Genomic DNA, 27,665 nt, shown 5'->3' with positions numbered 1-27,665 from the left:
CATTAATTGTTTAATGCAGTTAATGATAATTAATTAATTAATTAATTAATTAATTGAAACAGTAAGTAAAAATTTAGCCTACTCAAACACTACAAGATTTAATTCTTCCAAGGACTTCTATAATTTGGCTTCTATGTATCTATTCAATGTCTTCTCTTACCACAGCCTTTCCTCAACTTACTCCAAATTTTATGCTTCAACTATACTAATTTATTCACAGTTCCTTAAAATTGCCATGGGTTTTTGGCAGGAAGTCAATTCCCATTTGTAGAAGACGTTTTCCTTCTACTTTCTGCTTCACCCCTGCTACTCCTTGCTCCAATATATTACCATAGTACTTTGTCTTGCCTTTACCAAGAATATGCAAATTTTCCATTAGACTGTCAGATCCTTGAAAACAGGGACTGTGTCTTTTTTGTTTATCACTCTATGCCAAGATAGTAGTAATTCAATATAATTATTTAATTTATAAATAAAAATTAATGGATTTAAAATAATATCAACACTAGGTTTCCACACTAGAGGCTCAATCCATCAACTCTGTCCTCTACAAATAGCCCAATTTCATGGCGATTATAGTCATCAGTTTCTGAATCACACCAGGAATCATGTAATCCCCCAAATGCAAATTTATGATGATTTTATATACATGCCAGTTCATGCTTTTGCTTTCTTTCCTAGTGGTGCCTAGGATTTTATTGGAATTTTTGGCTGCTTCAGACAATACTTGTAGTAACCTCATGATCTCTTTTTCAGGTTAGAAAGAATCATTTAGAACTATCATCCTATAAATATGGTTTATAGGTTAGAAAAAGCAGAAACAGTGAACTGAGGGTAAATTTATCTTGTTTGATTTTATACGTTACTGGCAGCACAAATTTTAGCCCTTTGTTAAACAGAACAGAAAGGCTACTATAAAGTTCAAGAACATCTTCTCCCCTAAGGAACAAAAGCCGGAGAAACTTTCATCATGATGAGGGAAATCAAACAAACCTTGATTTTGAAACAGCTTTGTCCTCACAAAGATGAGTTCTTAAGGGAGGAGACCAAAACAAGAGTGGAAAAATAGAGGCCAGGATGAGCAGCCTAGCAAAGATCAGTTGAGCATAAATAAGGCAGCTCTACAGTTGTATGTAGGCTTTACGGGGAGAATGGAAGAATAGCATGGAAGTGAGGTGTGAATTATTTTTAATGTCTTGGTCTGTAAGAGATCTTACTTGGCTTTATTAGTTTGCTCTAAAGTATATGATACTTTAAGCTTGAAAAATAACTCTCTTGTAAATAGTTTCAATAAAGAGATATGTTGATATTCATTTAAAAACCAGTTTTCGGCTTCTCCGATATTTTAAATTATTTTTCTATAACAGATCTTATAGATGGCATTTTTTGAAGTAAGTTGAGATTTTAACTTCAAGTCCTATCTTGTAGGAAAATTGCAAGTGAGTATAGAAGAACACTTTACTATAATTTTTAGTAAAAACATAGTTATCTGCTTATATTGCTATTAGGAAGAAGCAAATTTTTTTTCCTTTGGGCACAAAAGTGTCACATAATTCAAATGACTTGCTTGTGACTAATGATAATTAAAGACTGGTGATTAGAGCATAGCTGTTTTTTCTCTGCCTCTCGCTCTTCATAAACTTGTTTTCTTAATGCTTTTAATAAGTTTAGAGAAAAATAGTATTGATTTTATTTCATGAAATTTTGAAAAGCAGCTAAAGTGGGCTAAGACACTCTCAAACTAGTCATCCTGGTAGTGATTGCAAATCATTCCGATAGAGGGAAGGAAATAACTGAAAGATTCTGCACAGAATAGAGATGTCCTAAAAAAACTAAAAATTAGATCTACTATATGACCCAGCAATTCCACTTCTGGATATTTACCTGAAGAAACCTAAAACACTAGCTTGAAAAAACAACTGCATCCATATGTTCATTGCAGTATCTACACTAATAAAAGAGAATCATGCAAATTAACCATCACTCCACTATACCCACAAGCCATGCCCACCAGCCAATCAGGAGTGAGTATGCAAATTAACCCAACCAAGATGGCTGCAGCCATGGAGCTGCAGCAAGCAGGAGGCTTGGGTTTCCCCAGCAATGGAGGAAGCCAAGCTTCCCTGCTGCCCTGGCCGGCCCTGACCTCCACTCAAGGCTACAAAGTTTCAATTATAGAAGATAAGTAAATCCCAACAAAAATGGCGGCAGCCACGGAGCTGGAGCTGAGCAGGAGGCTTGAGTTGCCCTCGGCGATGGAGGAAGCCAAGCTTCTCACAGCCCTGGCCTGCCCTGGCCTCCGCTCAAGGCTACAAAGTTTCAATTATAGAAGATAAATAAATCCCAACCAAGATGGCTGTGCCCACGGAGCTGCAGCAAGCAGGAAGCTTGGGTTTCCCCAGCAATGGAGGAAGCCAAGCTTCCCTGCCACCCTGGCCTGCCCTGGCTTCCACTCAAGGCTATAAAGTTTCAATTATAGAAGATAAATAAATCCCAACAAAAATGATGGCAGCCATGGAGCTGGAGCTGAGCAGGAGGCTTGAGTTGCCCCCCGGCAATGGAGGAAGCCAAGCTTCTCACAGCCCTGGCCTACCCTGGCCTCTGCTCAAGGCTACGAAGTTTCAATTATAGAAGATAAATAAATCCCAGATACCAGGGCCTCCGCTTGGGTTGCCGGAGGGCGTGGTCGGCCTGCAAACCACCACAGGCCCCTCACCCAGGCCGCCCCACGCCCCAAAGAAACCCCCACCCTGATCCGCGACACCCTTCAGGGCAAATCAGCCGGACCTCACCCGTGCACCAGGCCTCTATCCTATCTAATAAAAGAGTAATATGAAAATTGACTGTCACTCCAACACACAAGATGGCTGCCCCCATGTGGTCAAAGATGGCTGCCCCCATGTGGACACAAGATGGCGCCACAAGATGGCCAGCAGGGGAGGGCAGTTGGGAGGGACCAGGCCTGCAAGGGAGGGCAGTTGTGGGCGATCAAGCCTGCAGGGGCAGGCAGTTAGGGGTGACCAGGCCAGCAAAAGAAGGAAGTTGGGGGTGACCGGGCCTGCAGGGAAGGGCAGTTGGGGGGGACCCAGGCCTGCAGGGGAGGGCAGTTATGGGTGACCAGGCCTGCAGGGGAGGGCAGGTAGGGGCAATCAGGCTGGCAGGGGAGCAGTTAGGCATCAATCAGGCTGGCAGGGTAGTGGTTAGGGGGTGATCAGGCTGTCAGGCAGAAGCAGTTAGGGGCAATCAGGAAGGCAGGCAGGTGAGCAGTTGGGAGCCAGCAGTCCTGGATTGTGAGAGGGGTGTCTGACTGCTCGTTTAGGCCCGATCCTACCGGGCAATCGGACATCCCTCGAGGGGTCCCAGATTGGAGATGGAGAGGGTGCAGGCTGGGCTGAGGGACACCCTCCCCCCCATGCACAAATTTTGTGCACTGGGCCTCTAGTTATTTATAATAGCCAAGATATGGAAGCAACCTAAGTGTCTATTAATAGACAAGTGGATAAAGAAGAGGTGGTTTAGCTCAGAGGATACAGCGTCAGCCTGTGGACTGAAGGTCCCAGGTTTGATTCCAGTCAAGGCCACGTACCTTGGTTGTAAGCTCAACCCCTAGTCGGGGCATGTGCCAGAGGCAACCAATTGATGTGTCTCTCTCACATTGATATTTCTCTTAGTCTCTCCCCCTCCCTTCCACTCGCTCTCTAAGAATCAATGGAAAAATATCCTCGGGTGAGGATTCAAAAAAATAAAAAGAAAAAGAGGTGGTACATATATGCAATGGAATATTCTCAACTATAAAAAAAAGAGTGAAATATTGCCATTTGTGACAACATGGAAGAACCTAGAGGGTGTTGTGCTAAGTGAAATAAGTCAGAGAAGAAAGAAAAATACTGCAACGTTTCACTTATATGTGAAATCTAAAAAACAAAATAAACAAGCAAAACATAAATAAGCTCATAGATACAGAGAATACACTGATAGTTGCCAGATGGGAGAAGGGTTTTGGAGCTGGGAGAAAAAGGTGAAGGAATTATGATGTGCAAATTTTCATTTATAAAAATAGTCATGGGGTGTAAATAGGGAATATAGCTAATAATATTGTAATAACTATGTATGGTATCAGATGGGACTAGACTTATCAGGAAATCACTTAAGTTATAAACATGTCTAATCACTATGTTATACACCTAAAACTTAATATTGTATGCCAACTGTAATTTAAAAAATTAATTTATAAAAATAAAAAAGAAATATCATGTGCACAAGACAGGGGAGGGGAGTAGGGTTTAGTATCTCCATGTATGAAAAAGATGGTTGTTTTCTTGGTTCACACATTCAAACTGGTTTTTATGTCTCACTAGTTTACATAAGTCTGAATAGTTTCATCACTTTTTTTTTTCCCCCATAACACTAACTTTTTTGAAGCATTTAAGAATCTGTATTGTAGAGTGTTCCTCATTTTGGATTTGCCCAATTATATTCTCTTGTTATCTGTTTTCTTTTGTTCCTCTTTCACCTGAATTTTCTGTAAACAGTTAATTACTTTTCAAATGGGGGTTGACAAACTACAACCAGCAGGCCAAATTGAATCCACCACTTACACTTGTAAATAAAGCTTTATTAGAACAGGCACAGCCATTTGTTTACATGTTGTCTATGGATGCTTTCCTGATATAAGGGCTGAGTTGAGTAGTTGTGACAGAGACCATATGGCTCACAAAGTCTAAAACAATTACAATCTGTCTCTTTCCAAAAAAAATTTCTCAATTTCTAGGAAATTGGTTAGATTGAGGTAAATGTTTTTGGCACAAAGGTGATATATTTTATATTGCATCACCTGTTGGGACACAATGTCAGGCGGCCCCACTATTAGTAATGCTAAATGAATATACTTGGTTCAGGTGGCAATAGCCAGATCTCCGAATTGTAAAGGTACATGTTTTGTTTGTTTGATTTACTAAGTAATTCATAGAGTAATACTTTGGCTCTGTGTAAATATCCCATTTCTCAAAAATCTTTCATCTAAAGGTTTTACCATCCATTGATGATCTTTGCCTGAATTATTACATGAGGGATTGGAAAATGTGGTTTTTCTAAAACTATCATTTCTTCAACATTTATAAGCTGACACAATACAATAGCCTAAGGCCACCTTGCAAATTTCCTACTCCAGACCTGGAATCAACTTTTTTTTTTTTTTACAATTAGCCCTGATTCCTTTGAGTGAAAAAGATGTTTAAAATCCATATTAGGAATGCTCATTGCTTCAGATGTGTCATTGTTTGTAGGCCCTTTCAATGACTCTTTCAAGTGGGAGAAAAATATTTGAAAAAAGAAAAAAATCACAAGTTTTATTGATATTTTCATTTTACAATATTATATTTGTAAAAAATGTATTTAATACTAGAGGCCTGGTGCATGAAAATTCGTGTACTTAGGGGGTCCCTCAGCCCAGCCTGCACCCTCTTGCAGTCTGGGACCCCTTGGGGAATGTCCACCTGCTGGCTTAGGCCTGCTCCCCGGGGGATCAGGCCTAAGCTGGCAGTCAGACATCCCTCTGGCAGCCCGGAGGGGGATGTCTGAGTGACCACTTAGGCCCACTTCCCATGTGGAGCGGGCCTAAGCCGCAGTCGGACATCCTTAGCGCTGAGAAAGTGGGAGTGGCTCCTGCCACCACCGCTGCACTTGCAGCCATCAGCCCGGCTTGTGGCTGAGCGGAGCTCCCCTGTGGGAGCGCACTGACCACCAGGGGGCAGCTCCTGAGTTGAGCGTCTGCCCCCTGGTGGTCAATGCATGTCATAGCGACTAGTCGTTCTCGGTCGTTCTGCCGTTAGGGTCAATTTGCATGTTACCCTTTTATTATATAGGATTGGTATCTTTTCTTGTACACTGAGTCCTAGTTATGTTAACGTTAAAATATTCATTTGTACACGTTATCTTACCACGAAGGTAAAACATTTCAAGGTCATGATATCAATGTTACTACCAATAAAAAGCCTACTAAGTCAAGTTTAGGATTTCCTTCCAGTGCTTTTCCCCTTAGAATATATCCAAATGAGGATGTAAAGAGTACTGTTTTCAAAGGTTACAAAATAAATTTTTTTCTTTATGTGGCAACATTATCTTAGTCGGAGAGGTAATAAAAACATTCTAATAACAATTAGGAAAATGTGAATACGAACTGAATGCTAGATAATACTATGGAATTATTGTTCATCTTATTGTGTTTGTATATATGTATGTATGTATGTGTGTGGGGGAGAGAGAGACAGAGACAGAGACAAAGAGAGAGATAGAAACAGAGCAAGAATATAAACAATAAAGCAAATAGGGCAAAATACTAAAAATTAGTATATCTGGTAGATATTCTTTGTACCACTCTTGCAACTCTTCTTGCAACTGATGAACAAAATAGGTCCATAGCCGAAACCGGTTTGGCTCAGTGGATAGAGCGTCGACCTGAGGACTGAAAGGTCCCAGCTTCGATTCTGGTCAAGGGCATGTACCTTGGTTGCGGGCACCTCCCCAGTGGGGGGGGGGGGGGTGTGCAGGAGGCAGCTGATCAATATTTCTCTCATCAATGTTTCTAACTCTCTATCCCTCTTCCTTCCTCTCTGTAAAAAATCAATAAAATATATATATATATTTTAAAATAGGTCCAGAGGCATGGATATGTAGAACAGAATGACAGACCTCAGAGGAGAGGACAGAAAGAGATGAACCAAAGAACATAGATGCGTGTATGCATTGCCCATGGACACAGACAATAGTATAGGGAAGGCCTGGGGTAGGGTAGGGGCAAGGTGGGGGGGGGGGGGGTGGTAAAGGGAGGAGGAATGGGGGACATCTGTAATACTATCAACAATTATAAAAAGAATTTTGTTTTTTATGCAACAGCATTAATACCCATTCCTCCTACCATCCCACTAGACCTAGGGTCAGCAAATGCTTTTTGTAAAGGGCCAGATAACAAATATCTCAGACCTGTGGGCCATACAGGCACTGTGTGTGTCACTGTGGCCCACAAAAGCAGCCACAGACAAATGAATGGACATAGTTATGTTCCAATAAAACTTTGCTTATGGAAATAGACATTTTAATTCCATATAGTTTTGCATAACATGATTTCTTCTTTTTTCCAACCATTTAAATATGTAAAAAACATTCTTAGCTTGCAGGTAATACAAAAAATAGGCAGGAGGGATTGATATGGCTCAACCCAGAACACCAAAGGGGAAAACTTACCAGTGCACCTTTGTTGCCTGCCTTTTGGCTGCCGCGCTTGGCTTCGATGAAGGAAGGGGCTCCTTTGGACACTGTAACAGATCTAAGCAGCCCTGTGCTCTGAAGCCACTGAGCAGACAGAAGCAGATCTCCAAGACTGAAGTTCATGAGCTGCTCAACATAGAAAGGCTCATTCCAAGTTTGCCATCAGTGTAATTGGGGGGAGCCATAAAGTAGGTGATAACTATCAACCCAGGATCCATCTGGAACTAGAGGGAGGCATGCCATTCTCTCCTTCTGCATATGATGCCACCTCACTCATGGTGCACTCTGGACCTTTACCTAGACAGGCCAATCTCACGTTAATACCTCTGTGCAATCAAATCAATTTGCCTCAAGATAGAAACTTGTCTTATTTAAATTAATGTATATTAGGTACTGATACAAATAAGTCCCTACATTATAACATTTATTTACAATCATTTATATCCTTTGACAATACTATTTCCATAGTGACCCTAAACCATGATATATGGTGAATCATGATGAGGGTTTTCCCTTAAACCCTTCTCCACTGTAAATGACAAATGAGCTGAAAACATATCCTTCCAAAAAGACCTTATAAAAGAAAGGATTTATAGTGATGGAAATATGTATGGGGCAAGAAGAATACATAACAATCCTCAATATTTAAGTGGTTGTCAAGGGAAAGAAGGTACAGACTTGTTCCACATGGTCTCAACAATAGAAGGAGGATTGATGTGTGAAAGTAAGTGGGACAGAGCTGGGCTTACTACCAAAAACTAAATCAAGAAAAAGAGGGAAAGCAAAAAATCCAATAGCTGCCTGAGGATGAAACGGACTGCTCTGGAAGACAGCAAGTTTAGCATCAAGAGATATATACACAGCTAGGATGTATTACCGCTTAGTGGAGAGGCAGTAGAAGAGATTTAAAAATTGAAATCATTGAACTAGATAACTTTTAAGATTTATGACCTTTTACGATTAGGCTTGAAAGTTTTGGCATGGCATTATTTTCTTTGTTAAAAACACAAAGGCAACCACAGATAACCAAAAGAGTGAGGTAATTCCTTATTCTTCTACTTTAATCACAACAAAGACAAGTGTGGCTCAATCACCTAACCCTAATCAAGGCCCATTTGCCTAGTAATGGTGTACTCTAGTTATAGTCATTCCTCCACGTAATAATTATTTGTTGCGATTGAGTTACCAGCAATGTGCCAAATATGAGGGTATTGTGGTGAAGACAGATACAGATTCCACTCTCATAGAATTTACAATTTCCTGGAAAAGATAAAAATGCAACAAGCAATTTCAATTTTAAAAAATGAGAGTTGAGATTGTGCAGATATAGGGGACTATGGTGGTCTTTAAACATGATTACAAGTCTTTTGGTACTCCTGCTGTTAGAAGTGTGGGTCTAAATTCCCTTCACCTGAATCTGGATGGGCTTATAACTACTTTGACCAACAGATAAAGCAGAAGTAACACAATGTGACTTCCAAGGCTGGGACATAAAAGTTGATTTGGCTTCTGCCTTGTGTGATGGGGCCCTGAGGTACCCTGCAGGAAGTCCTGCTACTCTGAGCCCACCTCATGCTTTGCAGAAGTCAAGCTTCATGCATAAGACCATGCAGAGCTCCAGTAGACCGTCCCCAGCTACCCCTAGTTTTCTAGCCACCCCAGTCCAAATGAAAGAAGTCAGGTTATTTCAGCCATTCACTCTCAGCCATGTGCGTCTTTCTGGCTGCTACTCCACACACCATGGAGCAGAGACAAGCCAGCCTGTCTGTACCCTGACCAAATTCCTAACCCAATGAATCCATAAGCACAATAATAACATGCTGTCTCATGCTAATAAGTTAGGAGTGGTTTGTAATGTAACAACAAGCACCATGTAAACATATATCAAGAAGAACCAACCTTGCCTACAGGCCAGAGATGCTTTCTCTGAAGAAGTTACGTTTGAGCAGAGACATGAAGAAGGAGTAGGAGTTAGCCACAGGAGGGTTCTGGGTAGAAGAATCAGTTGGTCTGAAGAGCCAGTGGAGGCAAGAGAAATCCTGAGGCCCTTTAGGAGCAGTAGAGGTAGGAATGGAATGGGTAGAAGTGAGGAGGGAGATAAAAGATGAAGCAGACTAACCCTGGCTCATCTCATAGGCAAGATTAAGGCATCTGAACTTCGTCAATGCAAACTTCTGAACTTTGTCAGAACTGCAGGGTTTTCAGTATCAGAATAACGTGATTAGATGTGTTTGCATTGCAGGCAAAGCTGAAGTAGAGGGAAGCTGTAGGGAGGAGAAAATAGTGGGATGATCAGGATAGCAAAGGCGATCAGTATTTAAAAGGTAAATTCAAGGGACCTACTAAGCCCTTGCCATGGGAATGGAGAGTGAAAAAGGAAGGAGTCACCTGAGCGGTGGTGTCATTTACTAAACAGGCAACACGATCAGAGGACCAGACAGGAGTGGGTGATAAATAACTCCATCTGGGACATGGAGAATGTGAAGTGCCAGGACACAGCTGGCTGGTCATTATTGATAAAGAGGAGAGAATGGAGAGAAACGAATATTACTGAGTGTGCATTTTAATCCCGGTACTTTGTAGATGTTCTTTCCCTTAATTCGGAAAACAACTATGTAGGAGTCTTCAGAAAGGTCACTAACTTGCCTAACATCAAAGAAACAGGATGTGGCAGGATAGGGATTTTAATACAGACCCTCCATGTTCAAAATGACAGACACATGGTACTTTTTTACAATAAAAATAACACAATGTGAGGTGATGCTCTTTGGGTTTTGAAGGCAGCAAAATCAGCTCTGGGGAATGCCTCTCTGGTCAGTTGAATGGGTGACCTGAAACGCCAGCAGTTTCGAAGAGGAGCCAGAGCCAGAGCAAGCTGCCCAGCTGGTCCAAGCCACAGGGAGACAGCAATGCCACCTGGCCCGTGATGCAGGTGATTCGCTGGCACACTGTGAGTTCGGGATAACCAGAGGTTCCACAGAGCCCGCCAAAAACACGTGATAGGTCGTTGTATGGTAGAGACCCTCAGAGTTCAGCAGCACACCCAGGCCTTCTCTGCAAGTTAAGAATTTTATTTTTTTTAAAAAATAGCTCTTGGCTTGTTATTGGGCCCTGGTAAGAATTATGGTAGCTATCATTTGTCAGGCAGATACAATGTGATAAGCATTATAGTGAGTGCCTCCCTGTTCAAACTTACCCCTCAGCACAACTAGATGAGGTATCACCTGGACTTTTGCCTTTAAGACACCGGGTGACAGTGAGACTCTGGGTACTCAAAATGAGCTGGGTGCTCTCTGAGACACCTGGCCATAAGGCTGGGCGTGACGAACAGCACAGACTAACAAAATGAAAGTGGGCTGGACTTGAGCAGGAACTGAAGACACAGGTAATTCGCATGAACAGGTGGCTCACGCTCCTTCCACACCGACATTCCTCCCTGAACCCACACCTGTGGCCCCTGGGGCATTCTCAATGACTAGCTGAGTGAGGAATAATTTAAAAAGGAGCCAGTTTTACAGCTGGGTCTATACATACTGGCCCCAGACGAGAGCGCTGCTATGGCAGACGGCGCTGCTCTAAGGTGCCCCTGAAAGGTGGCAATGAAGGGACATTTTCCGTGTGGGTAGGATTTCAAGAGCAATATCTCAATGTTCACTTTACCTGAGGTAAAGGATTAGTAACTGTTACATACTAGCTATTCAATACATATTTTTGGGTAAACGAATAAATGATGGATTAATAATACTTTGTGGGCACTAGTTAATGGTTTGGCCAACTGGTTAGGGGCACTGAAGGGATATGATTGGAGGAGTTGTGACACGAAGACTCAGAGAGATGATGTGGGTGGACCTGTTGGAATTGGTCCAGAGGGCAGGAATACTGTATGGAGGTGATCTGAAAGACTGGGGTGGAAGACATTATCTTCCATGTGTGTATGAGTCTCCTTCCCCAGCAGCCTGGTACTTGCTCAGTGGGGTCATGATAAAATGCTCCCAGCAGTAGGCACAGAAGCTATGCATTGCTCACCATCCCTCTGAGCTCTTGACAGGGTATAATACTCTGGAGAAATGGGCCTAATGTTAGCTGGTTACAACATTATATCTCACCATTTTATGATGGGAAAGGGATTTTCTGTCCTTATTCACCAGGTTTGCGTCACCTGTGCACTGATAGTGTTCAACTGGACAGCGCTTCTTCCTTAGGGAGAAGAAGCAGGGCAACAAGCTGACCCTGGGACCCACTACATCACCCGTATGCTGCTGTCCTTACAAAGTGGAGGGATGGCCTATTGAACACTTAGGTAATTATGAGCGTGGAGATAATACTTTGTAAAGTTGGATGCTATTTTATAGGGAGTGGTTTTGTTCTGAAGTAGTGACCCATATATGATTCTGTTTCTCAACACTGACAGAAGACATACATAGGTGGACCAATAAGCACAAGTGAGAATGGTGCTTTCCGTAATTAACCCTCAAGACCCATTTGTAAAATTTGTTTCCCATCCCTGAGATTCTAGGCTCTGCTGGTCTTAACTTCTAATACTTTCACCAGGAGGATAGGCATGGTTAGATTGAATTAGGAGCTGATGAAGTACTTCCCTTTTGGGGTTTATCAAACTACTAAGCAAATAGATAGAAAAGAAGTTACAGTGCTGGCTGGAACAATGGCCCATCACAAGGAATCAGGGCTGCTGTGATTTAACAGAGGCAGGGAGAAGTAGACGGAATCCAAGGAACTCCCAGAGGAGGAGACAATCCGGGGCAGCTAATGGCCAGTGGTTCGATTCGCTGGGATGATTCTGATGAGGGAATTGGGGTACAGTTTTGACTCTTCCTTATCTTCCCAGCCATTTTCAAAGCTTGGTTCCACAGATGATTCGGTGAGCTACCCAAATATCTTCCAATAAAATATGTTTACTATAAAATTCAACTAAAAATGATTTCTCTTGTTTGCAAACCAGAACCCGAGTTACTACAAGGAGGCTGGACTGGATGCTTTCCAAGATTCCTTCCAGCTTTAAAATTATATGATTCTATAAAACTCATATTAAAATATATAAAATAAGACTGTAAAGTATATAAAATAAGATTGTAAATATGCTTTCTTCACTAGCTAAATAAACCATTACCTGATCGCTCTGTGTGTGGGTACGCTTTGCAATAGTTCCAAACAAAGGATACACATCAATGCTTGAAGCTATATAGTATCCAGTACAGTGGTGGTGCTTCATAAAGTGGCCATTATATTTCTCCTAACCCATGGCTTTATACTTCCTCCGTGTGACTATGGCTGCTAAGTTTCTGCCTACCTAGCCCTGCAGCTTTATAACATCTTCCTAGAGTTTGTCTAAAAGGTCAATATTTCATTACCTGAAAGTGCTCAGTAAAACTCCCTACGTAAGGGGTTCGTGGCAAAGACATCAATACATACACAGTGGTTGCCGCCATTTCATTCACAAATACTGTGTGTGGTCCTGGAGAGCACAGCACCGCTTTGCAGCTGGAGAGGAACAGCAAATCGTTTACCTCTGCGGAGCGGTGTACATGTTGATGTGGAGAAAGAGAATGCAGTTTCAAACACCCCAGTGCCCCAAAAAGAAACCTTCAATATGTCTGCAGCACTAATTATGGGCCAAGATAAAAGTCTGTGTTTCTGAGGAAGAAAATATGAGATAATTGGTTCTTGAAAAGACCAGAGCATCTAGCTGTTCCATTTATAATTACAGCATCTGTGGTCACTTCATTGACACATAACTAGTACATGTGAAAGAAAAATAGTGGTGGGCACTAAAAGGATTCAATCATGCTCGTTTTGCATAAAAATGTTTTATAAAGGGTTTCTGAATATTGCCTGCTCCTACCAAACGCACACATTATGACATTCCATTTTATGTCGATTCGTGGGGTCCCTTGGCATAGCCTGCGGGGATCAGGCTGAAACCAGCAGTCCAACCCCACCTGCCACTCCTGCCTGCCGCCCCTGCTCACCCCAACCCCCACTGCGCCTGCCGCCGCTGGGTAGGCTTGCTGCCACTCACTGCAGTCTCCAGGTTGCAGTAGCCAGCCATGAGCCCTGCTCTGGTGCCCGATGGTCAGCTGAACAGCGCTCCCAGGAGCACACTGACCACCAGGGGGAAGCTCCTGCATTGAGCGTGTGCCCCCTGGTGGTCAGTGCACGTCATAGCGACTGGTCGACCATTTGTTTGGTCACTTAGGCTTTTATATATATACACTAGAGGCCCAGTCACAAATTCGTGCACAGGTGGGGTCCAGCCGGCCCAGCCCCAATCAGGGCGGATCAGGGCTGGGCCTGTCGGGAGGAGGAGGTGGCGGGAGGTTGGCTGACTGGCCCGCCCCAATCAGGGCCCAATCAGGGTCGGGCTGGCTTGGGGAGGGGCCACGGGTGATTGGCCAGTGGGCCCCGTACCCTATTGGTGTGGGCGGATGATCAGGAGCAGGGCCAGCTGGGGGTAGGGGCTACAGGAGGTTGGCCAGCCAGCCCCGCCCCCTATTGGGGTGGGCGGTGTGATCAGGGGCGGGGCCAGCCAGGGGGAGGGACTGCGGGCCTATTATGGTGGGGCAGGCCAATCAGGGGCAGGGCTGGCGGGGGGGGGGGGGGAAGAGAAGGGGGTGTTTGGCTGGCCAGCCCGCCCTTGATCAGGGTGGGAGAGTCCGATCAGGGGCGGGCTGGCTGGGGGAGGGACCACAGGAGGTTGGCCAGCTGGCCCCATCCCCTGATCCAGGAGGTTCGCTGGCCACAGTGGACGTCATAACAACCAGTCGTTACAGTGTTATGGTTGCTGGTTTTATATATATATATATATATATATATATATATATATATGTAACTGCAACAGACAGATCAAGGTGGCATACAGAAGAAGTCCAATAGCTTTTTTAACGAGCTAAGATTTCTAAAATCAAACATAAAGCCATAAACAATAAAGTAAAGGCAGTCCGAAGCACTAAACAACAGGCCCTCTCTAATTGCCTGTGGTTTGGAAAGGCCACAGATCTGAAGCTGGACTTGCATACCTCAGGAGGTAAGCTGTCATCCAAGACCACGAGGATGACCTCGGCTGAGCTTGTCTGCCTGGCTGAGCTAGTCTGCCCAGCTGCTGCTCCGTCTGCCCACTGGCACATGCTTGCTTGTTCATTTTCACATTAAAATAACTGCACATTGTTTGTCCATAAATTTCTTAGCTTCCCTCTGTCAATCATGCTTGTCAGCTCCAATCCATTCAAGGACCACTACAATTATGTCCAAATAATCTGTGTATCCATGCCTCAACTTATGAAAACACCCACACATGCCATAGTTAGTTATGTTATACTAATGAGCAGGTTCTAAGTGTTAGTATTATTTGACAAAATTACCTCTACATTTGGAAGATGGCATGTTGGCTATCAGTGGGGTCTTTTAAATTAATGTTAATTTGTGAAACATTTCTAACTTCATTTAAAAGGCAAAACAGACAGACTCACTGAGAATTATATCTGTTTAATGCCTCCCAGTAATCCCTGGTTGACATCATTTGGCACCTCTACTTGGAATGGAGATTTGGTTGACAGAGATTTAATGAACAAGAGCATTTCCACTAATTTGGGGAAATCTCATGCTGAGAGGCAAAAACATGACAAATGTTTGCAAAGTCTCTGTTGACTTCACTTTACTCAGCGAACTCTAAAAATCCCAAAGATTAAACTATGAACCCACTTTAAATGCCCTTAATGTCTTCCAATAAAACATGCTGAATTTTGCATATTGGTAAGAAAATACATGGAAAATAGAGAGAAACATCTGGTTTTACCACTTAGAAAATGCAATAACTGTCCATTCACGCTGTTGGCGAGCACCCAAAAGCACACACTGGATTAACAAAGCCAATTTAGTGCTAGGAAGGCAGCTGGTTCCAGTGTCTTCCTTCCCAATGGTCATCACCATCTTAAACTTCAAATGCTGATTGTCTTACACCATAGGAAAACAATAACGAAACTAGTGTTTGTTACTATAGAAAGCAATGTTTTCTCCATTAAATGTGCACTGTGTACACACACACACACACACACACACACACACACACACACACACACCCTCTGCTTGGAGAGAGACACCCAAGGCGTATACTTGCAGAGGATTTCTAGAATTCTTCCAATGAATGGAAAGTTTCACTTACATGACTTACTTGAATTATTTCCGTGAGGGTATAGCATTGAGAAAAGAGAAGTGAGGGCCACTTCTACAAAAAGTGGGATCTTCTCAAGAATTTAATAGGTGATTAGAGACCCATACTGCAGAAAACATGCGAAGAATCCTAGTACACTAGTTCTCAAACTTCACTGCACTTCAGAATTCCCTGGTGATTTTCAAAAATTGTTGCAGAAACCCCATTGCCAGAGATTGTGATTGACTTGGAGGGGTCCCTGGCCTGAGCATCAGGACTTTAGACAGCTCCCCAGGTGACTCTATTGAATGGAACCACTGCTCTAGTATTACATTAACATTGACCAATAAAGTTCTTAACAACCCATACCTTCCTCTCATTGGGTATGCCCAACTTCATTCAGTTTCTTCTGGTTATGAAATGATATCCAGAGGAATTTCCTGGCCAAGTAAATTTGCCTTTAGAAATCTTTAAAATTATTAGCTAGAGTATATAGTGAAAAAAAATTAAATGTATTAAAACTATTACAAAGGCAGTAAATGGGAGAGGCAGACTATTAACTTACAAGAACAGTAATGAATAGAACTAAAATGCCACGATCATATCTACCCCTGTAAAAACACACATTGTACAGAGAAAGGAGTGTACGTGTCAGCTGCAAGAGAGCTGAACTTCAGAAAGTTACAGATTGAACATTCTAACAAGCATTTATAAAATGTCATAACAATAGGAGGAGAGAGGCCTCGGTGCAAGGAAGGGTGATCTTATTTCTGCTGGTTTAGTCCGCAGCTTTCAGTGGTAATGGGAAGCAACGGTGCTAAGAAAAGATACAAAAATGAGGTCTGACCATTGCATGTCCTTGTTTTCTACTCCTCCCTCTGTGTATCTAACATAAGGAGTGCTCAGTAAAGAAAATATACATACAGAGTGGGGCAAAGGTAGGTTTACAGTTGTTTGCTTGGAAAATAATACAAAAAATAATACAAGAATAAATTCTGTGTTTTGCGTGCTCACAACTGTAAACCTACTTTTGCTCCACTCTGTATATATATTTAAAATTACATCCAACAAAAGAAACATAAATGTCACAGAACCATTGCAGCTTACAGGGCTGCACACTGCAGTGACTAGGGCTGCGACACTGGCCCTGAACAGGCACCAGCAGGAAGACTGTGGGGAGCTAGTACATGCACAGCCCTGCCGGAAGGAAGGAAAGAACCACTGTCTGCGAAAGAAGAGAGTTCCGCTTCCGGATGTGGGTGGGGAAGGAGTCTGTGGAGACAGCTCTTAAGAGTTCAAATGACAAGGAGGTGGGATGGCTAGAAAAGGACCTGGAATGTAGAATTAGAGAAATTAGACAACACAAGCTATAAACATTATGGTAAAAAAAAAATGAAGAGGAGTATATGCTCTTATAATCTATTTTGAAGATGATGTCTATTACCTGAAAAGGGTATCTTCTCTTTAATACTCTTATATGTGGAGTAGTATATTCACATTGCACATTATTTTCTACTTTGCCTACCAGTTTCAAGCTCACATTCAAATCACCAATGAAAATGGAAAAGTATGTTTTACTTATTATTTTCAAAACGACTATGGGTTTTTCTTACTATCACATATGTCTTCTCGTTGTGGAAAATACAAAAATATACCAAAGAAAATCAAAACTATCCTTCATCTCATTACCTGGAGACAAAAACGATTATCATAGGGCTATGTTTCTTTCCAGACTTTTTCTTGACATAGATATCACAGAAAGAACATTTTGAAAATATTAACTTCATCTATTTTATTTCTCCTGGAAATCATGTTTCCCTTTGGCCATCTCTGGAATGGAAAAGAGAAGTAGGCGAAGTTCTCAGACACCTGCTCCATCACTTTCTGTGCCGTAGTGGGTCACCCTGTGATGCTTGGGGGCTAAGTAGAAATACTGAGATAGTTAAGGGAGCATCCAAGGACATGGGGCTGGTCCCCCACTTTCCTGGTGTGAAATGCCTCCCAGGAAAATCCTGCATTCCATGAAACAGAAGCAGGCGGGGGTGTTTAGTAGAAATTATATGAGAAAACATTTGTTTCTCACAGCTTGCACAAGGTCTAATTGGAAGCCCGTGCGGGGAAAACCAGGGCTGTAAGACCTGGAGGAGGGGACCTCAGGACCAGAGGCAGGCTCAGCAGTAGCACATGTTGGCCCACACCCTAACACTAAGTGGGTCCAGTTATGTTACCAATGAATTGGATAAGGCCCAACGCCAACCACAATAGAAGAGATACCATAGACATCCGGCAAGGGTAGTGAAGACACTGAAAGATGCAAGAAGAGGAAAATAGCAGGGTTCAACATTTATGTAAAATGTGATATCAAATTCTAGAAGGGAGTCAGAACCTGCAGGAGGAGCAGCCACCCACTTCCCATCACCAGGAAACTGGGAAAGTTTCCTATAAGCTCCACTGGCCAAAACCCTATCCATTAACCACATGAGGTTATTCTGCACTTGAAGTGTGACTACTCCCAATTGAAATGTGCTGAAAGTGTAAAATGTACAGCAGATTTCAAAACTTCATATGAAAAAAGAACATAAAATACCTCAATAATTTTGTATTGATAGCATACTTAAAGGATGTTTCTAAATAGATTGGGTTTGATAAAATTTATTATTAAAGTCAATTTCACCTTTTACTCTTTATATCTTTAAATGTGGCTACTAGAAAATTTAAAATTACATAAGTGATTTGCATAATATTCCTATTGGATAGTACTGCCTTGTACCCTGGGAGGCAAAGGGATGAGGTGATATAGTGAAGAGTGATGAGGGCCCTCAGGGGCATCAGAACCTGCAGGCTGACCAGCTGCCATCTCCCCCTTCCACTAGATGAGGTGGCATGACTTCCAGAAGAGAGTTTGTACTTTACCCCCAAAGGGATAGAGATGACCCAAATGGAAGAGCTTGAGATACTTTTAATTAAAAAGTTCTCATCTTTCCTCACTACCCTGAAGAAAGGGGGTTCATAAAGCAGTTGAGATCAGTTACTATTCTTCACACATTTGGGAGTGGTGTGAGTGAATATTTGACCGTGGTACAAATGAAAGTCTTTTATAGAATTGACTAGAGGCCCGGTGCACAAAATTCGTGCACGGGGGTGGGGGTGTCCCTCAGCCCAGCCTGCACCCTCTCCAATCTGGGACCCCTCAGGGGATGTCCGACTGCCGGTTAGGCCCGATCCTTGTGGACAGTCAGACATCCCTCTCACAATCCGGGACTTCTGGCTCCCAACTGCTCACCTGCCTGCCTGCCTGATTGCCCCTAACCGCTTCTGCCTGCCAGCCTGATCACCCCCTAACCACTCCCCTGCCAGCCTGATCAACGCCTAACTGCTCCCCTGCTGGCCCGATCGCCCCCAACTGCCCTCCCCTGCAGGCCTGATCACCCCCAACTGCCCTCCCCTGCAGGCATGGTCCTCCACAACTGCCCTCCCCTGCAGGCCTGGTCACCCCCAACTGCCCTCCACTGTCAGCCTGGTTGCCCCTAACTGCCCTCCCCTGCAGGCCTGGTCACCCCTAACTGCCCTCCCCTGCAGGCCTGGTTGCCCCCAACTGCCCTCCCCTGACGGCCATCTTGTGGTGGCCATCTTGTGACCACATGGGGGTGGCCATCTTGTGCAAGGGCATGACGGTCAAGTTGCATATTACCTCTTTATTATATAGGATATCATACTTAGTGGTTGAGTGTTGACCTATGAACTAAGAAGGTATGGTTGATTCCCAGTCAGGACACATGCCTGGGTTGTGGGCTCGATCCCCAGTAGAAGGTGTGCAGGAGGCAGTCAATCAATGATCCTCTCTTATCACTGATGTTTCTATCTCTTTCTCTCCCTCTCCATTCCTCTCTGAAATCAATAAAAATATATATTTTTTAAATTAAAAAAAAAAAAACAAGTTGATTTTTGGATATTGGTCCCGTATCTTGTGACCTTGCTAAATTCATTTATTAAACGTTATTGAATTGTACACTTAAAATGGGAATTTAGGAAATGAGTTATTCTTCAATAAAGTCTTTAGTGATAAAAGTAGCAGTGTTATCCTGGCTAGTATGGCTCAGTTGGTTGAACATTGTCCCATGTACCAGAGGGTCGCCAGTTTGATTCCTGGTTCAGGTACATGCCTGGGTTGTGGGCTCGATCCCCAGTAGGGGGCATGCAGGAGGCAGCTGATCGATATTTCTCTTACATTGATGTTTCTCTCTCTCTCCCTCTCCTTTTCTCTCTCTCTCTAAAATCAATATATATATATATTTTTTTTATTTTTTTTAAGTAGCAGTTTTAGTAGCTTCCGATAAGCAAGCTGAATTTCTGCATATTTATGCAATGACCTGGGAAGTAGAGCTGTAGAAAATGAAAACTATCAGCAACCTCGCCTCTGGCAAGCACCCCAATATCTACCAATTTATTGTTAGGACATCAAACGTGAAATGTAAAAATTTAGTAATTAGATAATAAAAACATATTTCAAACCTTGTATAATGTGGCCAAAGATATAGAGAAAAGAAAAGCCTATAGCCAAATACATTTATTAGAAAATAAAAGAGACTGAAAACAAAATAACTAAAGCTTTCAACCCAAAAGGGCAGAAAAAGCTCAGTAAGGTTCAGGATCACGCTTCTTTCTCTGTCTGTGCTCCAACTCCACCCCTATGAAATGAGCCACCATATTTTACCTAATCTAAATACTTTATAAACATCTGTCAACTCTACAACCCCACTGCCACTTCCCACTTCAAACATTATTTCTGACAGAGCTACGAAAGAAAAAATGTTTTAATCTGCTTCTTACTAATTCCAAAATAATATCCAAGCCTTCACCAGAAAACTACAACAACAACAGAAAGCTATGAAATTTTCTAAAGAACCTACAAGAGGATTTGAACTGAAGAGCTATTCTGGAAGCATGATCCTAGATTAGAGATTAAATTTGGTTTATATATCAGTTCTCCTTAACAAAATTTCAGGGCAAAAAATCAACAGGATTTTTTAAATGAAATTTCGCATTACTAATTAAGATATTTTTGAAAAGAACAATGAGTGAACACTTGCTCTATCAGATAGCAAACAGAATAATTAAAATAGCATGTGAAAATATAAATATAGATCAGGTTTTATTTCATCTAATCAAGAGTCCATATGGATAGAAAAGCATAATTAGAAGTGTAATATACGATAAAGATGGCATTTCAAATCAGTGGGTAAGAATGAATCATCAAATAATTGGTGTTGAGATAACTTGCTATCAATTTAGGCCTAAAAATGAAAATCAGACACTTAGCTCCTATCATTCATGAAAATAAATCCCAGATGGCTAAATTTTAGAAGAAACATGGATAATATGTAATATTTTGAAAGAATTCAGTAAGTCTATTTGCAAGGATAGCATGTATCATTTTGTACTTTGCAAAAGTGATGCCCAGCCAGGAGTAGAAATGGGGAATGATGTCCGTCCAGCTTTGCCGGTACTTGTCAAGCTGTGTCCCATGGTTCGGTAGTCTTTCCTTTTTCTAATTTTCTACTTCTAACACTTTGCCACCAGAAGGAAGCAGCTTTTCTAATTGGAACAAAAACCTTACATGCCAGCAGCAACCAATAAATAGTATCCTATCTAATAAAAGAGTAATATTCAGATTGACCATCACTCCAACACACAAGATGGCTGCCCCCATGTGGTCAAAGATCCTGCCCCCATGTGGACACAAGATGGCCAGCAGGGGAGGGCAGTCGGGAGGGACGAGGCCTGCAAGGGAGGGCAGTTGGGGGTGATCAAGCCTGCAGGGGAGGACAGTTAGGGGTGACCAGGCCAGCAGAGGCGGGAAGTTGGGGGTGACCGGGCCTGCAGGGAAGGGCAGTTGGGGGGGACCCAGGCCTGCAGTGGAGAGCAGTTGGGGGGACCAGGCCTGCAGGGGAGGGCAGTTAGGGGTGACCAGGCTTGCAGGGGAGGGCAGTTAGGGGTGACCAGGCCTTCAGGGGAGGGCAGTTAGGGGCAAACAGGCTGGCAAGGGAGCAGTTAGGCATCAATCAGGCTAGCAGGGGAGTGGTGAGGGGGTGATCAGGCTGGCAGGCAGAAGTGGTTAGGGGCAATCAGGATGGCAGGCAGACGAGTAGTTGGGAGCCAGCAGTCCTGGATTGTGAGAGGATCCCAGATTGGAGAGGGTGCAGGCTGGGCTGAGGGACACCCCCCGCCCCCATGCACGAATTTCGTGCACCGGGCCTCTAGTTAATAATAAATAGGTAATTTGTATGTACATATATGCTTTTTCCCCACACACAAATGGTGGCTATAAATGGAATGTGCCCCTTCAAAATCCATATGTTGAAGTCCTAACCCCCAGTGCAATGGTATTTGGAGGTAGAGCCTTTGGGAAATAATTAGGTTTAGATGAAGTTATGAGGGTGTGCCCTCATAATGGGATTAGTGCCCTTAAAGAAGAGGCATAAAGAGTTAGCTGCCTCTCTCTCCCCACTGTATGAACACAAAGCAAGAAGACAGCTGTCTTTACACCAAGAAGATAGTTCTCACCAGAAACCAATCATGCTGGCAACTTGATCTTGGACTTCTAGCCTCCAGAACTGTGAGAAAATAAATTTCTATTGTTTAAGTCACCAGTTATGACAGCCAAAGCTAATAGAGTGGTATGTTATCATAAAATGTATTGTTTTTTGTTGCTGTTCTTAAATTCATTTTTATGTAGGTACACATAGGTGGCATGTATATATATAATGTATATATATGTATATATATGCCTATGTATTAAACAATTGATAACAGAAATAATTTCTACAGAAGAGATTGTATGAAGATAGTGATCAAAGTTTGCTCCTGATTTAACTTTAATGTTTTATTTATTATAAGACTGTTCTCATATTACATGTTGCATCTAAAATATTTCAAATGCTTATGTATTTTGAGAAAAATTTATGTTGGAAGGTGTCTCATGTTTTCAAATGTCAATTGATAGTAATCACTTATATTTAATAAATATCTACTCTGTTCCAGGAAGTATGTTAATTCAATATCTCCTTAATCCCTTGCAACAATTCTATGAAGTATAGACTATTTATGCCTTCATTGTACAGAAGAAGAAACTGAAGTTAGAGAAGTTAAATGACTTAGCCAAGGGCATACAGCTATAAAGGGTAGAGTCAGGATTCTAACCTCAAGAACCTGACTCTAGACTACAGCCTTCTCTTTTAACCTCTACAGCATGTTGAGAAATGAAAATAAGGCATCAGGAAATTAGCAAGGTAGTGAAAACTCCGGCAACAATTTCAGTAGAAAGATGAAGGCAAAAGATATTTTATAATAGAATGAGAAGGGAAATATAATTAATAAATGAATTGCTATTTTTTAAAAAGTATGTTGAAACACATGAAATTGTGAATACTTAACCATTTTTTACACAAAAAGTGAAATTTGCTTACAGTTCAACCTAATATATGTGCTAATTTATGAATATTACTTTCAAGAAACTTTCTTAGAATTATAAAAAAGACAATAAAGAGCAGAAGTTTCCAAAACCCTCAAGGCTGTATGTATGTATTTTTAACAAATCTGAAAACTGTGTCAAGCCTTCTTATTCTGACATGAGAAAAATGTGCCTACAAGTATAATATCAAATATGAGATTTGTGAATTGTATTTCAGTAGTGGAGAAAAACATTTTAACCAATCAACCAATTTCTTAGTTGCAGGATGGTTATGAAAAAATACAACTTTTGGTTCAGAAGAAAAAGCCACCAGCAATTTTTACATGCTGAACTTTATTTCCCTAAATCGCAGAATGAAGAATATGCTTTTATCTACAACATCACCCACAATTTTCTGAGTATTATTTCCTAATATATTATCCTAATATTTTAATGACCTTTTTCACGGATTTTCCATGGGCATGCAAGTATTGGATTCATCATAATCTTAATCTACAACATTTCACATGAGCGGAACATACAGATCATAGACCCTTAAGAGTTAATAGCTCACTTAACTCACAGAAATCATCCAGTTCACGTTGACAAAGCACAAAACAGAGCCTTATAGAGGTGAAAAGAATGCTTTTCCTTAGGTCACCCACTATTCAGGAAGATTTAACACTAAAACCCTCGTTGTCTGGTTCCTAGTCCTTAGTAATCTTTTTACTTTGTTATAATGTGCCTATTTTTATCCTGTTACATAATGCAGATTAATCTGACTTTCCTTTTCTTCTTTTCAACTGGAGTTCTGAGTCAGCTAATCTTGATAATTATTGGGACAGGAAGCAAAGGACTAAAATGGCTCAGTAATCAAATAAACCCCCGGCTATGAGGAGAGATTCTATTAGATACATGTCCCCTAGCTGCTGGGACCTCGAATCTGTTCTGTTTTTCCCACCCCCTTTAATTCCTGTGGCTCACTTTTGTTTCCCCAGCATAGTTTCAGACTATCCAGCCAGCCTTTTGACCCTCACCTTGGCCTTGTCCTTGTCCTTTAGTACTTAGTTGTCTGAGAGTTTTTGTCTCTGACCCATGGCATGGCCTGTCTTCTGATTTCCACTCATCTCTTGGTTTGTGCTTGTTTATCCGGTTTCTCACTGGCTGCTTCACCTCCTAGCCTTGAACCCGGACTTTGCTATATTCTGTTTTCTTTATAATAGACTAAATTGAACTCTAAAATCCTGAGATACCTGGAAAGTAATGTGAATTTCATCTAGAAAATCCTTAGGGATTTCCTGGCATCTATGTGGAACTCCAGATTCACTCCCCAATCTTGTGATTGGAGTCTGCAATGACTGTCCCACAGGTCACACCGGAAACTTCCGAGATACAAGTGAACCCCACTGTATCAAATGGTAAGACCTTCAAAGTTATTTACAAGTCTAAGGAGCAATATTTAAAATTGATTTCTATTTTAGAGCAGTTTTAGGTTCCCAGCAAAACTGAACAGGAAGTACATAGTTCTGGGCAATTTTTTTTTTACATTGACTAACTATAAAGAACATTTATTGTGATTTAGAAATGAAAGATCTATCCTTAATTTATCTTTTGTGAAAGTCCAATCATGAGCTAGCAAAACTAGATAACTATGCCAATTACCAATTTATTGTCTCTCAAATCCAAATCCACCCTTCATTGTCTGCTCTGGGACAAGATCTGAACCCTGTAATTATTTTCCTCTCGCAGCTCATACAATGTTATGTCAGAAAGGAGTGCTGGCAGGACGCTAAAGAAGGAAGCAGTTTTCCTTCCCGGATCCAGTGTTTACCCCTTCTTGCTCCCACCATGTGGCAGCCAGTGGCATGTGAGAGACACACGCCCTGGTGCTTGTGCCCATGAAGTTCCAATGGCACCTCATAATCAGGTGCCCATCAGATTTTAGAGGCCCTCCCATGGTCAGAGTCCCAGGGAGTCTCGCAAGCATATCAGGGGTTGGTTTTCAGCTTTGGCCTCTTGCACCAGGAGGGGGTTTCCTGCTTGCCTGCTGACTGTGCACAAGATCTTGCTGAGACCACCCAAGAACTTCTCTACCATTCAATGGCCACAACCACACCTTCTACAATGAGGGCTGAATCCCAACCATGGAGAGGGATGGGAAACAAAGCTCCAAATTTCTTTCTTTCTTGGGAACCCTCCTTTATCCCTGGGATAAAGTTCTCTTTTTAAAGTTCTCTTTATCCTTTTATGTAACAGATTTTTTCTGTTAGAATGAATAATTCTTTACTTAAAGATTTTCCTATTCAAATTACTATGTTGTCTCTGTCTTTTCCACTGAATCTGATTGATACAGTAACATTGGGAAAATAGCTTTAATTTCTCAGTATACTCATTCATAGAATGAGGAGATTGGGTTAGTTGATCTCAAATGTCCTTTCCAGTTCGAAAACAAACAATCAAGCATTATTCTAGGACATTTGGTTTTTTTCCAGTTCAAAAACAAACAAACAAATATTATTCTAGGAAATTCAGTTTGTTTTATTCTATACCTAGGTATAGAAAAATGAAGTATACTACAGTGAATACCATACAGCACAATGTAATTGTGTATTGTCTTCCCCAGCCTCAGCTATAGTAAGGGGGTATCCCTTCTCATCTGAATAATGCTTTCCTCTTTCTGGGTCAAAATATTAAGTGACAGCAGCAGCCAGTATCATTCATGTACACAGTGGGCAATCAAATACTATGGAATCTTCTGTGAGGGTTTTAACTAGGAAACTATCTAAGGAACAAAATAAAAAACTAGAGGTTCATGTATGAATGTGAGAGTTTAAAATACATCAATAAGGACACATATGTAATACCATAATCAATAAAGAAATTTTAAAAAAGAAAAAATTACATCAGAAGTATCAGTTAGCCATTTGTGAATATAAATACTGTAAGTTTATATTAAGTATAAAAAAATGTTCCCACTGATATTGTTTATCCTAACACAGGATAGAAGATTCCATCCACTACCTCCATCACCACACAATTTAATTTTTTTCTTTTACCTTTCTCTGTCTTTTACTGACTGTTCAGCCATTATTTTCTTCAATTCTTCTAGACGCCGAAGATCTCTCATTTCCATTTCTTGCCAATTCTGTTCTTTTTTAGCCCAGTATTTTCTGATCTGTTGTATAAATGTTACATAAAATTTAAATTAACAACAGAGATATAAAAACAAGGAGAAAAGTTATAACATTACCCATTGGCTCATAGAGCGAAGATTGAATTTAAATGGCACTTCATCCTTTTCATTTTTTAGATCTGCTTACAATATATTGGCAACAGAAAAAAATAAATTAAAACACGAAGGGTCACATTCTGAGACACTGTATGGTTTAACAATTTCTGAAGTGGAAATGTGACTTGGGCTGAGACCTAAGGTTTTAATCTACGGTTAAAATAATTGACTTTCAGGGAACCACAATAAAGGCATGTTATTGTCTCTGAAGTATATGATCTACCTGTCACTCAAGAATATTTTTATCCCTTCTGGTAACACAGTCTTTAACAAATACAGCATCAAGCCTATTTATACTTTAAAAGCATGAGTTTATTTATGCTAATGGACAGCAGGATGTTGAAAGCTTTATGCTTCTGGGGAAGTAGCAGGAGATAGGTGGGAGGAAGGAAGAAAAGAAAAAAATTAGCCGTGTTGTGATATATAGCAGGTATGACTTACGCGGTAAAATAAAGGACAAATTTATCAAGCATTGTTCTTGTTAGGCCTGCTTCACTTTCCTTCTCTGGGGGCAGAATGAGAAAACCAGAATTACACACGTGCTATCATCAGGGGCTGAAACCAACTCTCAGGGCTCTCCCACTGATGGGGCAGTTGAAGTTGATGTTTATTTGACTCTGGCCTACCATGTTTTGTCTGGGTCGAGAGACTGGATCTTACTGGTAAAAAACTGAGTACCTCACAGGTGAACGGTAGTGAGTGACTCACAGAGGGTCTGCCTTAGAGGATGGGTTAGCCCCACCCCCAATGTGGCATTTTCTCTTTTTAGAAGTGCATGTGAAAAGCTCAGAGGTTTCCGGATTTTCCCTAGCAACGCGGTTTCTGAGCCCTGGGAGGACCAAAAGGAGCATCCGGAGCACCATGGCCACTACGACTGCCCATCAGAGCCTGCAACCTCAGCAGCCGCATCCGTTCAACACTTAATGAATAAGTGGACGAGCTCCGGGTAAAGTGATTCCACTACCAAAATGATTGAAATCTGAATTTGGGGAGACCAGGGATGAAGCCAGAAAGGGAGCAGCACCACAGATGGGAGTGAAAGAGAGGACAAGCGAGGGAGAGGGAGAAAACTGACTGACAGGTGCACTTCAGAGCCCTAATGAACAAAGGCCAGGGCGTTCTATCAGTGCCAGACAGGGCTCTGTTAACAGTGATTATATTGTCTCCCTCTGGAATTTATACACTTATAAATTTTATTTTATTCTTTATTTTATTCTTTATACTTTTCTGTGTTACTTTATTGTTTGCAATGAGTATGTATTTCTTTCATAATCAGAGAAAATAAAGCTACTTCAAAACTAAAATTTGAAATAGAACAGACGTTGGATTGAAGAGCATTTTTCTCTGGGTTCCAGTGTTTGCTTACTCCCAGCACTGGCCTTGGAGACAAGTCAGGGATCCTTTGTCGACAATGTCTTGACTACAAGTGGACCCACCCCAGGTTCCTAACATCCTGAGATCGCTGACGCCATTTGGTGCAATGTCCTGTGCAGGCC

General features: G+C 41.7%; 1 protein-coding gene across 5 annotated transcripts in view; it reads right to left on the bottom strand.

Annotated features, from left to right (window-relative positions):
* Nucleotides 1–27,665, bottom strand: part of CCDC148 (coiled-coil domain containing 148) — a gene marked incomplete at its 3' end in the record, with an annotated part of 216,997 nt that overhangs the window by 24,066 nt on the left and 165,266 nt on the right. For all 5 annotated transcript variants that reach the window (XM_079782912.1, XM_079782908.1, XM_079782910.1 and 2 more), the window contains one exon: nt 25,937–26,055. In XM_079782912.1, the coding sequence (XP_079639038.1) occupies nt 25,937–26,055 (119 nt within the window). The remainder of the gene's footprint in view (nt 1–25,936; nt 26,056–27,665) is intronic.

The sequence above is a fragment of the Cnephaeus nilssonii genome (genome assembly GCF_951640355.1).
Source record: "Cnephaeus nilssonii genome assembly, chromosome: 10".
In the NCBI taxonomy this organism is placed as follows: Eukaryota; Metazoa; Chordata; class Mammalia; order Chiroptera; family Vespertilionidae; genus Cnephaeus; species Cnephaeus nilssonii.
Note: the sequence above shows the minus strand (reverse complement) of the source record. Positions and strands in the feature narration are given on the sequence as shown.